Source organism: Rattus norvegicus, chromosome 15 (assembly GCF_021556685.1).
Source record: "Rattus norvegicus strain SHRSP/BbbUtx chromosome 15, alternate assembly SHRSP_T2T, whole genome shotgun sequence".
Taxonomy (NCBI): Eukaryota; Metazoa; Chordata; class Mammalia; order Rodentia; family Muridae; genus Rattus; species Rattus norvegicus.
Genome location: NC_141548.1, coordinates 2,310,471 through 2,324,203, shown reverse-complemented (window position 1 = coordinate 2,324,203; position 13,733 = coordinate 2,310,471). Strand labels below are relative to the sequence as shown.

At 54.4% G+C, this 13,733-nt stretch overlaps 1 protein-coding gene across 1 annotated transcript; it reads right to left on the bottom strand.

Moving 5' to 3' along the window:
• Window positions 1-2,731: 2,731 nt before the first annotated feature.
• Zfp503 (zinc finger protein 503) lies at window positions 2,732-6,520 on the bottom strand. Its single transcript, NM_001107250.1, is given in 2 exon segments — window positions 2,732-5,071; window positions 5,760-6,520. Coding segments are annotated over 2 exon segments (1,938 nt in total). The 5' UTR covers window positions 6,069-6,520; the 3' UTR covers window positions 2,732-3,442.
• Window positions 6,521-13,733: the final 7,213 nt, after the last annotated feature.

The following is a 13,733-nucleotide window of genomic DNA, read 5'->3' as shown; positions in this document are numbered from 1 at the left end:
AGGTGAAGGCGATTTGGGGTCCTGGGTTGACCACCCAGCCTGAGGCCTTTGGGCTGGCCTAGGTTCCCGGTATTTTCCGGGCTCTTTTGGGTTCCGCAGCGCCGCCTAGTGGACACGCTCGGGGTTGAGGCTCCAGCCGACGACTGCAGCGCCAGGGCTCTCTCTCTCTCCCTGGCTGCTGAGAGAGCGCTGAGAGGCGGAGGAGGGGACTGTTCCAGGATGGCGCAGGGAGGGGCGCATGTCCCTCCGCCGGGACCGCAACACAAACCGGCACCCTCCGTCCTATAACTGCCCCAAAGTGACTTGACTCTATCCCACATGTCGGGGGAACCCTTTCTGCCCTTAACCCCCAGTTAGGAGGTTCTGGAATTTTGCTGCTTTATGCTTTATGCCTAACTTCTCCCAGAAGAGGGTTTTGTTAAAGTTTTTTCTTCCTTCCTTCCTTCCTTCCTTCCTTCCTTCCTTCCTTCCTTCCTTCCTTCCTTCCTTCCTTCCTTCCTTCCTTCCTTCCTTCCTTCCCTCCTTCTTTTAAAAAAGGAGTTTTGGCTAACAAAATGCCAAAAAGGAGCGTCAAGGCCTGAACGTCCCAATAGTCTTCCTGCACGTCCCAGGCTTGAATCGAAGGGCTGAGGAGTGTTTAGGCCTTCCCTAGCAGAGCGTTCTCCCGGTGGGCAAGATGAAGCAAGGAAAGAACCCCTGGCCAAAGATGCAAGGTCGCGGCGGGCGAAGCTTGTGCGTTCCAATGTCAGCGGCCTGTGGCTGGTACTGGTGAAGGCTTAGATAGTGGCCTGGCTTTCAGATCCCAAGGCACAGGCCCTGAGATGTGGGGGGCTCCGATGGCATCATCTACTTCCCAATCTGGTGGTGTGGAGTTTGTGCAAGCACCTGGGATGGTAAGCTGGCCCTTGTCCTTAAGAAGCTGGGGCCAGCCTAGTGCCTTTCCTCCGAGCCAGAGTGGCAGCAAGGCCGCAGTGTTCCTTCTTCAGCGCCAGCTCTGGGTGCCGGAGTTTCAGGCCTCCAGGCTGCACCCTTCCCCTTCGGGGAAGCAGCAGGGAAGCCAGAGAATCTTCACGAAGTCTGTTCCTGCGGCCTTTGGGAGGTGGCCGGTCCGCTCTCCGTGCCACCCGGGGAAAAGTCCTCCAGCATTAGGCTGGTGCCAAGGAGGAGGGGGAAAAATTAAAAAAGCCACTAAGTCCTGTGCAAATGGCACCAGGGCCCGGGTGGCTGTTCCTCCCAATATCCAAAGCGGAGGGTAGACTTTGCGCGTGTCTCAAAGGCGAGAGAGAGAGAGAGAGAGAGAGAGAGAGAGAGAGAGAGAGAGAGAGAGAGAGAGAGAGAGAGCGCGCACAGGAAAGCCAGAGGTTGGGGAACCCAGAAAGGCCTAACTCCAGGAGGATGCACCATGAGGTGCGCGCCCTATGCCCCTATTCTCCGGTCCCAGGATCCCACCGAAAGGCATCCTGTGCTCAGAGCGCCCAACAGCTTAAGAACTACAGCTCCAGCCAGGGCCTCTCGGTCTCGCTGGGACCGGGGCATCTCCCTACGCTGTTCTGCCGGAGCTCCTGGCTGCCGGGTGGTGAGGCTCAAGTTGAGGAGAAGGGAGAACGCCGCGGGGATCCACACACGGACCCTGCCGCGCCGATCGCCCTAAACAGCACAGAATCGCTTCTCTGAGGTGAAGCAGGGCCGCCAAGACCCTCGCATCTCTGAGTTTAAAGGGAGATTTCGGGTTCCTGGCCCCGGAGCCCTCTCTTACAATCCCGACTGGGCTATGGCACCCTGTGTGGAGCGATCTGGATAGGGAAAAGCAGCTTGGGTGCAGGCCTACCACCAGCCCCGACTCCAACAGGAAGAAGGCAGGCGGGGGTGGGGTGAGCAGGGTGTGAAGGGCTTTGGGACATTTGATTATCTCTAGGTCTAAAAAACTCAGTTTGTTCCCGAAGGACAAGAAGGTCCTGCGCGCTTTATCCAGGTCAGCAAATGTCCTCCCATCCCTGCTAGTCTGTCCCGGCTGTCTGCCCCAGGACGGGGATGCTTGAAATGTGAACAGGGGAAATGGCTATGCAGTCGCGCGTCCCGGGGGGCCTCTGGCCCAGCCAGGCGAGTCCCAGCCTGCTCCACTCTTTGCACAAAACGAAACTCACCCCCCCCCGTCCCCCCAAAAAAATCCGTAAAAGAGAAATTTAACAAAAGCCAAAGCTTCTATTTTCTCTGCTTTCACTTTTCACACAGCAACTTCCCAGAGATTTAAATAAAAACGAAGTGAGCAATTAGCCGAGGATACGATCTTTCCACACTGGAATTCTCTCTTGAAAAACCTTTCCCCCAAGGCCAACCATTCAGCTGGCCAGCCCTTCTGAAGCTTTCGCCTAGTCAAGAAAATCACAACAAAGCAGGAGGAAATTCATAGCCACGATTCATACCCGGGCTGAAAGTATAGGGAGGTCCCGGGAGTCCGCGGCGGCTGAAACCACTTTAATAAAGGTAAAAAAATAAAAATAAAAATAAAAATATAATAAGAAGTAAAACCTTTTAATACATCAAATATACGGAATTTAATCTTTAAAGCGATACATTGTCTATTATTTTAGCACATGACGTAAACCTTGTCCCCTTCTCAGCGGGTGGACTTAAAAATTAAAAACAGTTAAGTGTTCCTTTTAAAGAACAAAATAAGGCAAATGAGGTTTTGGAATAGAATTGTTTTTCCTTTTTTTTTTTTTGTTTTCTTCCAGAATACATACAAAAAAATACCCATTCTCTTTCGATGGTGTACACCTTAAAAATAATTGCAATTTGAAATCAGAGTTGACAAATTGTGACTTATTTTGTTTCGTCTTTTTCATTTCTTTTTTGTAACAAACATGCATGTAAATTTGAGTTTCAATCAGACATTAAATAAGAACGCACAATACAATCATAGCAATTTTAAAGTAACATTAAAGAGAAGACCCCTAATTCTGTAGCGGTTTTGTTTTTATTTATACTCTACAAGGGATCGGAGGGTTTGTTTTCCACATATTTACCCTCGGGTTTTAATTCCCCCCTCTTCCTTTTAACCTACGGAGCTCAAACTAAATAATGCACTTTTGAACCACGGGTCCGCTTGGAGCTAACATAAATAAATACCAATGTTCACCGGCGAAGTCCTCAGATGAACACTTTCTCAATTATTTTTCCTTCTTTTTCTATAAAAAGTCAAATGATTTTTTTTCAACTTTTATAAAGTTTTGTTGGGGAGTAGGGGTGGAGAAGTTTCCCATCCAGGCTCACTCGCGCTCTCTGGTTGGGTGGATAGGTAAGATTTAAACTTTCTTTTCCCTTCGTAGCCTGGGTCTTCTGCCCCTGAGGGTGTCAGGAACCTCTCTCGGGCCCTGCCCCTCCCTCGAACCTCCCATCCCCCCAGCTCCTTCCTCTTTTTCCAAATTCTTCTAGGCCGCCCTCACTGATACCCCAGTGCGGAGGCAGTGGTCAGTCTCTGTCCGTAGAGGGCATAGGGGGAGTAGTAGGGTCCGGTGGCAGCAGGCACCGGCACTGGGGCACCGGGCGTGGGGAGCGGGCTCTTGGAATACGGGTGGTAGCGGCTGCTGAGTCCCAGTGCGTGGTGGGGGCTACGCAGCGCCAGGGTCCCTGGGCTGCCTGGTGCGCCCGACGTGGGGATGTGCATGTGACAAGCCATGGCTGCTGCGGCGGCGCTGGCGAGAGACGAAGAACTGGGGTAGCCCGACAGCAGTTTGTCTGTCCCTGGGAAGGCCGTATGGGTCCGCAAGTGGCTCAGCAGCTCTTCGGACGTGGCGAAGCGCTTGTCGCACGGCCCATTAGCGGACACCCAGTTGCAGATGTGGGGGAGCGGGTCGTTAGGGAGCATGAAGCCGTAGGGGTAGAGGGGGTGGCCGGCTAGGGAGGGTGGTGTGGCGCCTGCAGCAGCGGCAGCCGTCAGTGAGGAGTGCACGCCGTGCAGTGGGTGCGTGGGGTACACCAGCGGGTATCCCGATTTGAGCGCTGCCGCTGCAGCAGCCGGATCATGCGCGCACGAGGCGCTGGCGGCTGCAGCCCCGGCCAAGTGGCTGGCGCAGTGGTAGCTGAGGCAGTATGGGTCCCGGCACAAACTGGCTGTCATCACTGATGGCGGCGATGCCCCAGCCAGAGGACTCGAACCCGCTGGCTTACTGCAACCAAGAGAGCCGGCTGCGGCCGCTGCCAGCTGAGCCCCTACCAGGCTGCCAGGCTTGGTGGGGTCGAGCGCCACACCGTGTGGCAGGAACTGGGGCGGGTAGCCAGCGTAGGCCCCAGCCAGGCTGCCTGGGTAGGTCATGCCCGCGGGGGGTAGAGGGAACACAGTCTGGCCCGGCTTGTAGGGAGATACCGGGGCTACCAGACCGGAGCCCAACACCGACGACGAGGTGGGTGCGCTGGGACCCGAACCCGAGCTGGAGCTGGAAGAGCCACCACAGTCCGAGCTTAGAGCCTTGCCTCCTGGACCCCCTTCGGAGTGCTGGTTCACGTCCACGTTAATTCCGCTGCCGCAGCTAATCCGGCCATGCGCCAGCCCGGCAGGTACCCCGTCCGCCGGGGCGCCCCCGGAGCCCTTGCTGCTGCCACCGCCGCCAGCTTCCGGATCTTTCTTGTCGTCCTTGCCCTCCGGGCCGCCCCCGGCGGAGGGCAGCATGCCTCCCGGCGAACAGGCCGAGGCGCTGGAGCTGGGACTGCCTGTCCTGGGCGTAAATGGCTGGCAGGTGGCGCTCGGTACCCGGAATCCTGACTTCTCCGCAGCAACACCACCGCCGCCGCCGCCGCCACCGCCGCCTCCGCCGCCGCCTCCCGGCTCCTTCTTATCTGAGCCGGGTTTAGAGTAAGGCTTGAAACTCGACTTGTCTTCCACGCCGATGTCGCTCAGCTTCAGGGGGCCCGACTTGGCGTCCTTGTCGCCCCCGGCTCCGCTGCCTGCACCACCCGCGCCGCCCCCGTTGGAGGCGACCGAGGAGAGTTTGGAAGAGGGCGAAGGGTCCGGCTTCCCTATCTGCGAACATGTTTGAGCCAGCAGCGCCAGTGGGCTCTTCTTGGCGTCCAGCTGCGGAGTCAGATGGGGAGGGGTTCACACAGAGAAAGAAAGAGAAACCCTTTAGAATCCTGCACTTAAGGTTCTACTGCCCTCGGCCACAGCCCGCGAAAAGCATTTCAACTTCGAGGCGCAATTCTAAGCGGCACCCCACTCCATGGGAAAGATGCCAAAGTCCCCCGACCGCTCTAGGATCCTCCCTGCATTCTTTAGGCACTACTTAGATTAGGAAACAATCTCTCCCAAATGTTTTGGTTTTCATCTCCTTACACCCAGAACTGTACCCTCTTTCCCCGCACACACGCCTTGACTCTAAAGAGTAAGGGCTTGAGCGGTTGGCGCCTCCGAGGCTGTGTAAATATATTCGCTTCGGAGAGCCGGAGGAAGGCGACTTTGGAAGAGTATACAGGCCCCTGTCCGCCTAGGGGCCGATGGGGGAGGGCTAGGGACATAGGGACTTTAATACAGAAAGGACAAGTTTGTGTGGCTTTGCCCCTTAGAATTTGCACCCAATTTCATCCCGTTGCCCTTTTCCGACTAAGGTTGGGGAAGCGCTGTCCTTTCCTCCCATCCTAGAGCTGAATCACTCCGACTGCCCCTCCACCCCACCCCGCGCGCCCCAGATCCCAGGGGGAAAGAAACCCTACAGGAAGGCAGCCCTGGTAGGGGTCCCAGCTTCACCCTGAGAGAAGGTCCTTACCTCGATGGGGCTGACGGGCGTGGAAGGCAGGGGCTGCAGATACTCTGGGTGTAAAATGTGGCCAGTCCGTGCCGTCAGCATCTTCAGCACCTTGATGGGCAGGCGGTTAGCCTGGCGCAGGGGGTCAGAGGGGGGCACGGCGTGCACAAAAGGCTTGGTGCTGCCGGCCGGGGAGGAGCCTGGGCCGTGGCCGGAGCAATTTCCAGAAAGCGCGCTGGTCCAGGCAGGGTCCGCACTGCCACTGCCGCCACCGCCGCCGCCGCTGTGCTTACTGCTTCTTAGGGCAGAAAGCGAGGGCGCTGTGCTCATGACCCACCCGCGCGCATGGGAGCAGCGGGGGGAGGGCTCCGAGACGCGCGGGGCGGGCTCCGGGCTGCGCGTTCGCCCCGGGAGCGGGAGCAGCTGGAGGAGGAGCTGGCGCGGCGGACGCGGGAGCCCCGCGCGCCTTCTCGCCGCCTGGAGTCAGAAGCGAATAATCCTGGGTGGCCCGCAGGGGAGCCGTGGCGGGGCTAGAAGAGCAGGATGGACTGCGGGAGTGCCCCCGCGGTGCGCGGTGTCTGTCTCGGGCTGTGCCCTGCGCTGCGCTCTTCCGGCCCCGAGCCGGCGCTGCGCTCGGCGACGTGAGCCGCAGCTTGTCCAGCCGGGGCTCTGGCGAGGAAACTCACTTCAAAAGCAGCTGCACCGAGGGGGAGATTAAAGCCTTTGCCGCCTTCCAATCAAATGGGAGCCCGAGGTGATTGGAGGGTCAAGGGGATGTGACGCGTCCCGCGCCGCCGCTGCCGCCGCCGCCAGGACTCTCAGAGCTGGTTTTAATGGGCAGCTCCCTCTTCACCGCCCCTCGGCTTGTCCCCTCCCTCCATTTCGCTACCCGGACGAGCTGGACATTTATTCTACGTTTGTCATCTACCGCCTTCCTTCTTTTTTTCTCCTCGTCGTTCTTCGTTTTCCCAGCAAGAAAACAAACTGAAACCTTTGGAGGGAGGGAGTACGAGGGAGTTAAGAGACTTCGGAAGAAGAAATGCTGGCGGGAGTGTGGATACCTGCGGAGCAGTCAACTCCTGGGATGAGTGGGGCCTGTACACAAAAAATTCTTTTCAGAAATCGAGATTTCGCGTAGCGCGGCCACCCGGGTAAGGAAAGGTGGAGAATTGATGCTGCAGGAAGTCTGCCCGCCCGCTTGGATTTCTGGAGGTTCAGCAACAGAGAAACCAGAAGCTAGAAGGGCAACGGAGGCGGTGGCTGCTCGTCCTCGCGACGTGCGCGGGGCTCTCCGCCCTTCCCGGTCACGTGACACCCGAGGACGCTCAGATTGGGGCAGGCGCGGGGGTCACATGTTTCCCCTGTTTCACACTTCAGTCCCCCCATTCTTGCTTTCCTCTTGCTACTCTCCCCCCCCGCACCCCCCTTTTTTCTGGGCATCTCCACCCCTCCATCAATTGTCAATGTGCCTCGACCGCAATCAATCAGTTATTTGTCAGCTCTTGTCAATCTGCCCGTGATTTATGTCAGCTTTTGTTGCTGATTACAAGGCGGGTGAGACTTGAAGGGAAAAAGAGAGAGACAGAGAAGGAAGAAGACAGAGAAGGAGCTGAAGGAGGGGGAAGAGCAGCAGCCTGCTGAGACCTGTGTGTGCGTGCGTGTGTGTGTGTGTGTGTGTGTGTGTGTGTGTGTGTGTGTGTGTGTGTGTGTGTGCGCGCGCGCGCGCAGGGTGTGTAAGAAAAAGAAAGAAAGGGGAAAGAGGCGTCCACTGTCAGGAAAATGAAATAGTGAGAGTAAAGTGCGCAGGTGCATCTCGGACGCGGAGTCCAGCGCACCCGCCTGGGATGTGCTCACTCCCTCTCCGGTTGTCCAGACAGACACACCCTCCACCTTTGGGTGCTTCGGTCAACCCGGGTCGCCCAGTTCGGGTCTGCTTGGTACTTAAGAACGGCGCTGGAGGCGACGTCTCACACGGAGGTTTCCCGCCTCTCTGGCATAATCCCTCCCAGGCACGTAACTTGAGGATGTCCAGCTGCCGACCTCGGTAGCATTCTGACCCCAAACTCGGGCAACTTCTTTCTAAAGAGCCACACCACCAAATAGAGCCCGAGTTCTGGAGGTTACTTCTGGGATAACCCTCCTCAATTCTGTGACACGAGTTCATAGCGAGAGTTGAATAGCTTAAGGGAAGAGGCCTGACCATGTGCATAGGCAAACAGGTCTCAGGCTCGCTCTCTTTTTCTCCCGGGTCCTTCGCCACTCCCCTCCGCTCGCCATCCCGACAGTCCTGGGAGCCAGGACTATATCGGGCAGCTCGACGGGACAAAGTGGACCGTCCAGACAGGATTGACCTGTACGGGGAGAGGAGAGGGAAGGAACTCGAGAGGGAGGAACTCTGCCTCTCGCCTGTGGGAACCGGTTCTTCCAGGCAAGCGGAGCGGGACTTCGGCGTTCCCCTCGATTTGCGCCGTCACTCGGGCTGTTTGGAAAGAAGAGGGGAGGCGCTGTGCTTGCTGACTTGTACCTGGATCTGGGTGCACTCGTGCCTAAGCACTGGTGAGCCGCTGGGCGAATTCTCTGGACTTTTGTAGCGTCCGCTCCCGAGTCACCTCCAGAAACTCATAGAAAGTAGAAGGGGGTGAGAAGAGGAAACACCCCCTTGCTCAGAGGGACTTGGGAGACTTTGAGTTTCCCACCCCCACCCCCCACTTTTCCGCAGAGCTCTTCTTTTGTTGTCAAGTCATTTTGATAAATGGTGGTGCTGGGAGCGCTAGGAGCCCGAAGCGGATCTGCGCCCCACGCAGGGGCGGGGGCCCAGCCTGGAGACCGGGTTCCGACCACCGCGCACCCTGAGCTGAACCGGGTACGCTCAGGGGGCTGGTTGGGGACTTTCCTTCGGTTTGCTAGCCTATTCCTTTCCCACCATTCCAGTCCCCCTTTCCCTTATGTTTCTGTCTCTCACTCACGAACTTTCTGGGGTGAAGGTTTTATAATTTTCTCGTAAGTATTCTTTCACAGAGTTTTGATTTTATTCCTTGATTCTTGAGGTTGGCAAAGTTAATGGGATGGTAACTCGGTTAATGTTAATTTGGAAAGAAGAGAGGCGGTTTGTGCTGGGGCTGTGTGTGTGTGTGTGTGTGTGTGTGTGTGTGTGTGTGTGTGTGTTAAGAATACCGGCGGTTTGTGATGCTCCGGCGACAATTGAGAACGGTAAGTCTGTGAGACTATGGCAAGATTACAGGCACTATTGTGAAGGTGCCTGGATGGTCTCTGGAGACAAGAGTCCAGCTTATAGTCTGCCAGAATGGCAGCACCAAACTGCTGGGCAAAGTCTCTGAAGCTGCTTGTAGCCTGCGGGTGTTAGCGCCGGCCGGTGTCCCTCATTGTTCAGTTGTGAAGGTGTCACCCTCTGGCCAGCTCCTGTGGTCCCAGCATAGCAAGCTAGGCCTTGGGCCACCTGCTATATTGGCCTATATGATAGGCCCGGACACTGAACGCTGGCGCTGTGGACAGAGCTCAGGAAAGCAGGAGCGAGCGCAGGCCTGGGGTGTCCTCCCTCGCTCCGGGGTTCAGTTTCTAGACTCAGTGTGTCTCGTTTTCTCCAATTCCAGTAGTTTTCTCATTGCACTGGGCAGTTCAAGGGAGGCCACTCCAACTCTTCAAGACTGTTAGAGTCGTGGAATAGCTCTTGTCCCACATACATTACGCGCGCTCACAGGTATGCGCCGTATTCGGTGAGCTCTGGCCGCGTTAAAACTCAACTGGGAAGGTCAGAGCGCACGGGGGGGGGGGGGGGGGCTGGGGGTCTGCGTTCCCCGGGCTTTGGAGAGGCCCCAGCATCTAACCCCGCGCACCTCTCAAGGGAGGCCAAATCCCTGAAGGCTGAGCAAGCTATGGAAGTTGGGGGGGGGTAGTTATTAATTACTTCAGGCTAGGCCTAATGCTTCCAACCCTTAGAGGTGGTTGGCTTGGATGTCCTGCGGATTTTATTTGCACACAATGGACATGATTTGTTCTCTCTTAAAAAAAAAGGTGTGGGCATGGCAGATATTTGAGGAGGAGGTGGAGGGGAGAAGGCGGAAGGGAAGAGAGCTGAGGAAAAAAGTTTGAAAATGCCTTGAACTATTCACTGTCGAGATGGCTAATCAGTATTGAGGCCGGAGGGCAGGCGGGCCGCCTTTCACCACCGCTTCCCTTTCATCTCTGGCTCGGCAGAGGCGCTCAATTAAAAGCCTATCAGTTTGTAAGTAAATCAACGCCTATCAGAGTTGTCACATCAAACAAAACGATTATTATTGCAGCCCGCCTCCCCTATTAATCTCCCTCGAAGATAATCCGCCTGACAGGTCAGGCCCGGCGAGCTGGAAAGCCTGGCCCAGAGCGCCATAAGAGTCCTGGACCGGCGCAGGCCCCCAGGGGTCTCTACACCCAGGTTCTGTTCGCCTAGCAATCTCTCTGGAGGGGTGAGGGGAAGAGCAAGCTGAGGCTGCTGGACCCATTCGTTCCCCACCAGACTATAGTTAGGCCTGAGACTACAGGGGCCACTGAGGTGATGGTCACGCTCAAGCTCAACAGCTTTTCAAACCAGCGAGGCTTGAGGCCGGACAGGACTTGTGGCCCGGCTTGGTCCAGGGACTTCTGCATAGCCCGCACGCTTCTGGGTTCGCCTCTTTGACTCTGCTTATTTTAAAATTTCCACTCTTCTTTTTGTTTCCATTACAGTTTTTCCTTTCCTTTTTTGACTTTCTGAACCTTTCCTCATTCCCTTTTTCCTCTCTCCTTTCTTTTTCCGAGTTGTCAGGGAGTATTTCTTATTGCCTTACTCCCTCCCCCTGTTCCATGTATAAATCTCTACATGGTACTCATATTCTCAGGGTCCGGGTTATTTCTCTCTCCGCAGGAGTGCATGTGAGTCTCAGGTTTATTTTCTGCAAATAAATAAATAAATAAATAAATAAATAAGCCCCTTAGTTTCTTCCTCAAGCCAGGACTTTTAGAGGCTCGTTACCCCCACCCCCACCCCCAAGAGTTTTGTGTATTTGGGAAAAGGGAATTAAGGGTAGCTAAATATGTGGGCTATTGCAAGCCCCCTATTTGGAATTAGTATCTTGCCCCGGAATTTCACAGTTCCAACCTTGTTGACCTGGCCAATAGCCTCTGTGGAGCTTCACAACCGTCTTAAGACCCATCGGGCGGGATCCCAGCACTTAGTGTATAAAGGAGTGCCTAGGGTTTCTTAAGGAAATACACCTAGGTTACTGCTTCCATGACCTCAAACTAGAGCCTCAAGGACTGGAAGGGGTTTGGTTTCCAGACCCTTGAATTGTGACCCTCTTCCTGGTGTCTCTGCTTCCCGTTCTGGTAACATCTTGGGATTGAGCACCACCCACCTTTTCATGCTTTTGTCCAGGCTCAGACCCAAGAAGCCACTGCCAGAACCGGACTCAGCTGAGAGTTGGCGGAAGTGTATGAGAGGAAAGGGTTGTTGGAGGGATCCAGGGCCTACTAATTTAAATGCTAGCTCTTCTCTTAAACACTGTCTAGGGTCTCCACCCACAAGAACTCCAATGGTGCTCTGCAGTTGAACAGCCACACTGAGCCTCTCCAACCAGCAGCAGTTCTGCTGGGATTGAAGGCTGGGACTATCCAATAAAACCTATTTCAGACTGCTCAGTGCCCTAGGCTGCAGGATTGGGGGTTTCCACACAAGGCTCCCCAAAGTCCCTCAATTTGTACTCACTTTCCAGTTTTATGAAAATAATTTATTTCTAAACTCAGAAATGCTACATATTCATATACACACACATATATAATGAATGATGCATGGTGACTCAGTTATCTGCCTGCCTCGGTTTCTTATGCATTTATTTATGTCATCTTCACTGTACTGCAGATACTTAAAAAGAGCTATAGACAGGGCACTATTCAACTCTGGCTGTAGGAAATATTCATTGGGTGATTATTTAGACATAAGTTCTATCTTGGACCCTGATAACACTCAAGCAAGGGATGTTAAAAAAAATACATCGCAAGTAAGAACCAAACCAAACCAACCCTTGCTTTATAATTTTCCCAATTTAATTATATGTGCACACATTTAGAATTTAAGAATATATATTTTTATTCTCTAGGTGTCAATTTCCAGACGTGTTATGTTAGGCGCCCTTGAAGCCAGAAGCAATAAATGGTGCTGGTACTGAGCATTGAGATGTTTATATAATTTTACCTTCACACGGATAACGTTTGCATGCGACTCTGTGATAAATTCAATCTTGTCATTTTTAGAATCGACGGGGTTTCTCTGGCCTTCTTTGGTGCCACATAAACTGAGTAAGTCCAACCAGCAGGCATCCAATTGAAAATAGCTCCCGGGTGGCATGTACCGGTGAGCCTCAGCTCAGTTACAGGCAAGAGATGACTCCCCATGCCCAAGAGGCAGTGGGTTCAAGCTACGGTTCTCTTGGTGCCCGAAGTTTCATGGCCTCTCTCTGCCTTGCTGGGCCTAGTAGCCCCCACATCTGCTCAAGCTTCAGAAAACTACAGGGTTTCTGAAAAGTCCGCCCCCAGCGAAAACTGAAAGCAAATTCTGCGGCAGTCTGAACTTTGTTTCGAGCAGTTTTCTCCAGAGAATCAGTGGCGGGTTTGGGAGGACAGAGTTAGTATGAGCGCACGAGGGAGGGGACCCGGTGGCCTAGTTTGGCCAGAGGCAAAGTGAAGGCACCCCCTTCCTTATTTCTGTTACTCTTTAGTGCCCACCTCCGGTCTGCTGCAGACGCCCAGCATGGGCTACTACAGTTCTCACCCGCCGTACAGAAGTAGCTTTGTAAAAAGCCTTGCCCAGAATCCTCCGCCTGATCCTGCTTGAGAAAATTTGAGTCCAGATCACCTTCTGTGGGGAAGAATAGTTAGAAGTCAATCTGAGCAGTTCCCGGCCTAGCTCTTTGCTCTCACTTCCACCTAGAGTGTAAGTAACCTGGGGCCACCTGCGCAGCAAACTTGCAGCTCTGAGTCCTGGCCTCTAAGAAGTGAATACTCAGGGCCGTTTCAGCCTCAGCCTCTGAGAAAAGCCTGCTTCGGGAGGATGGGTGTGTGGATCCCATTTACACGTGGTTGTCCAGACTCTTCTAGATCCCCTAACTCTTCCCCTTGAGATTCGTGGATTTGGGGTCCCAGCAAATGTGTAAACTGAGCGCTTGGACTCTGGCGGGGGTGGGGGTGGGGGTGGGTTGGGGCAGCTTCCAGTCCCTCCGCCCGGCCTGTCCCCAGACTGGCCGTAGTGGGTGAGTGATGAGGGCAGAGAAGGGCGCCCATAAATCCCGAGTGTCAGGGCGAAAAACTCTCTTTATTGTCTGCATGATGGATGGGCCCGGGTACGAGACACCAAATACTTCGTATCGCCTTTAAATGGGAACACATTTTTCGTAGCCATAATTCATGTTTTTTAAATAGAAAGTTTGAAATGTTGCCTATATTTCACCGGTCCTGACATATTTATGAATCGCTCCTTGCATGCAAATATCATTATTTAAAGCGACCGGGAGAGCACGGGGGAGGGGGAGGAGGCGCGGCCCCTGGGGCGTGGGAGTGGTAAACCGGAGACCTGTAAATGGAGGGGGTTCATCTCCCTAAAAGGCAGATGATGGGGCTCAGAGAAAAGCCGCGTCTGGAAGCTGAGCACGCCCTGGGACTTCGTTCCCGCTGACAACGTTGCTAGGCCTCCTGGGAAGGTTTGTTCGGCTTGGGACCCAGTGCAAGTTTCTTAATCTGCGTGGGAGGTGGGGGACCAAAAGATTATGGGCGACCCTTTTTGGAGCTGAAACCACATTTTCCAAGAAGGAAGTTTAAAAAAAAAAAGAGAAGAGTTTAATAAGCACGAGTAATAATAATAACAACCCAACGTGTTCCGTGTTTTTTGCCAGTACATCGATTTTATTGATTTTGATTCTGCAAACCTGGGAGTGTGTGCACCCGGGTGGGGCAGCTGTCAGTACCCAG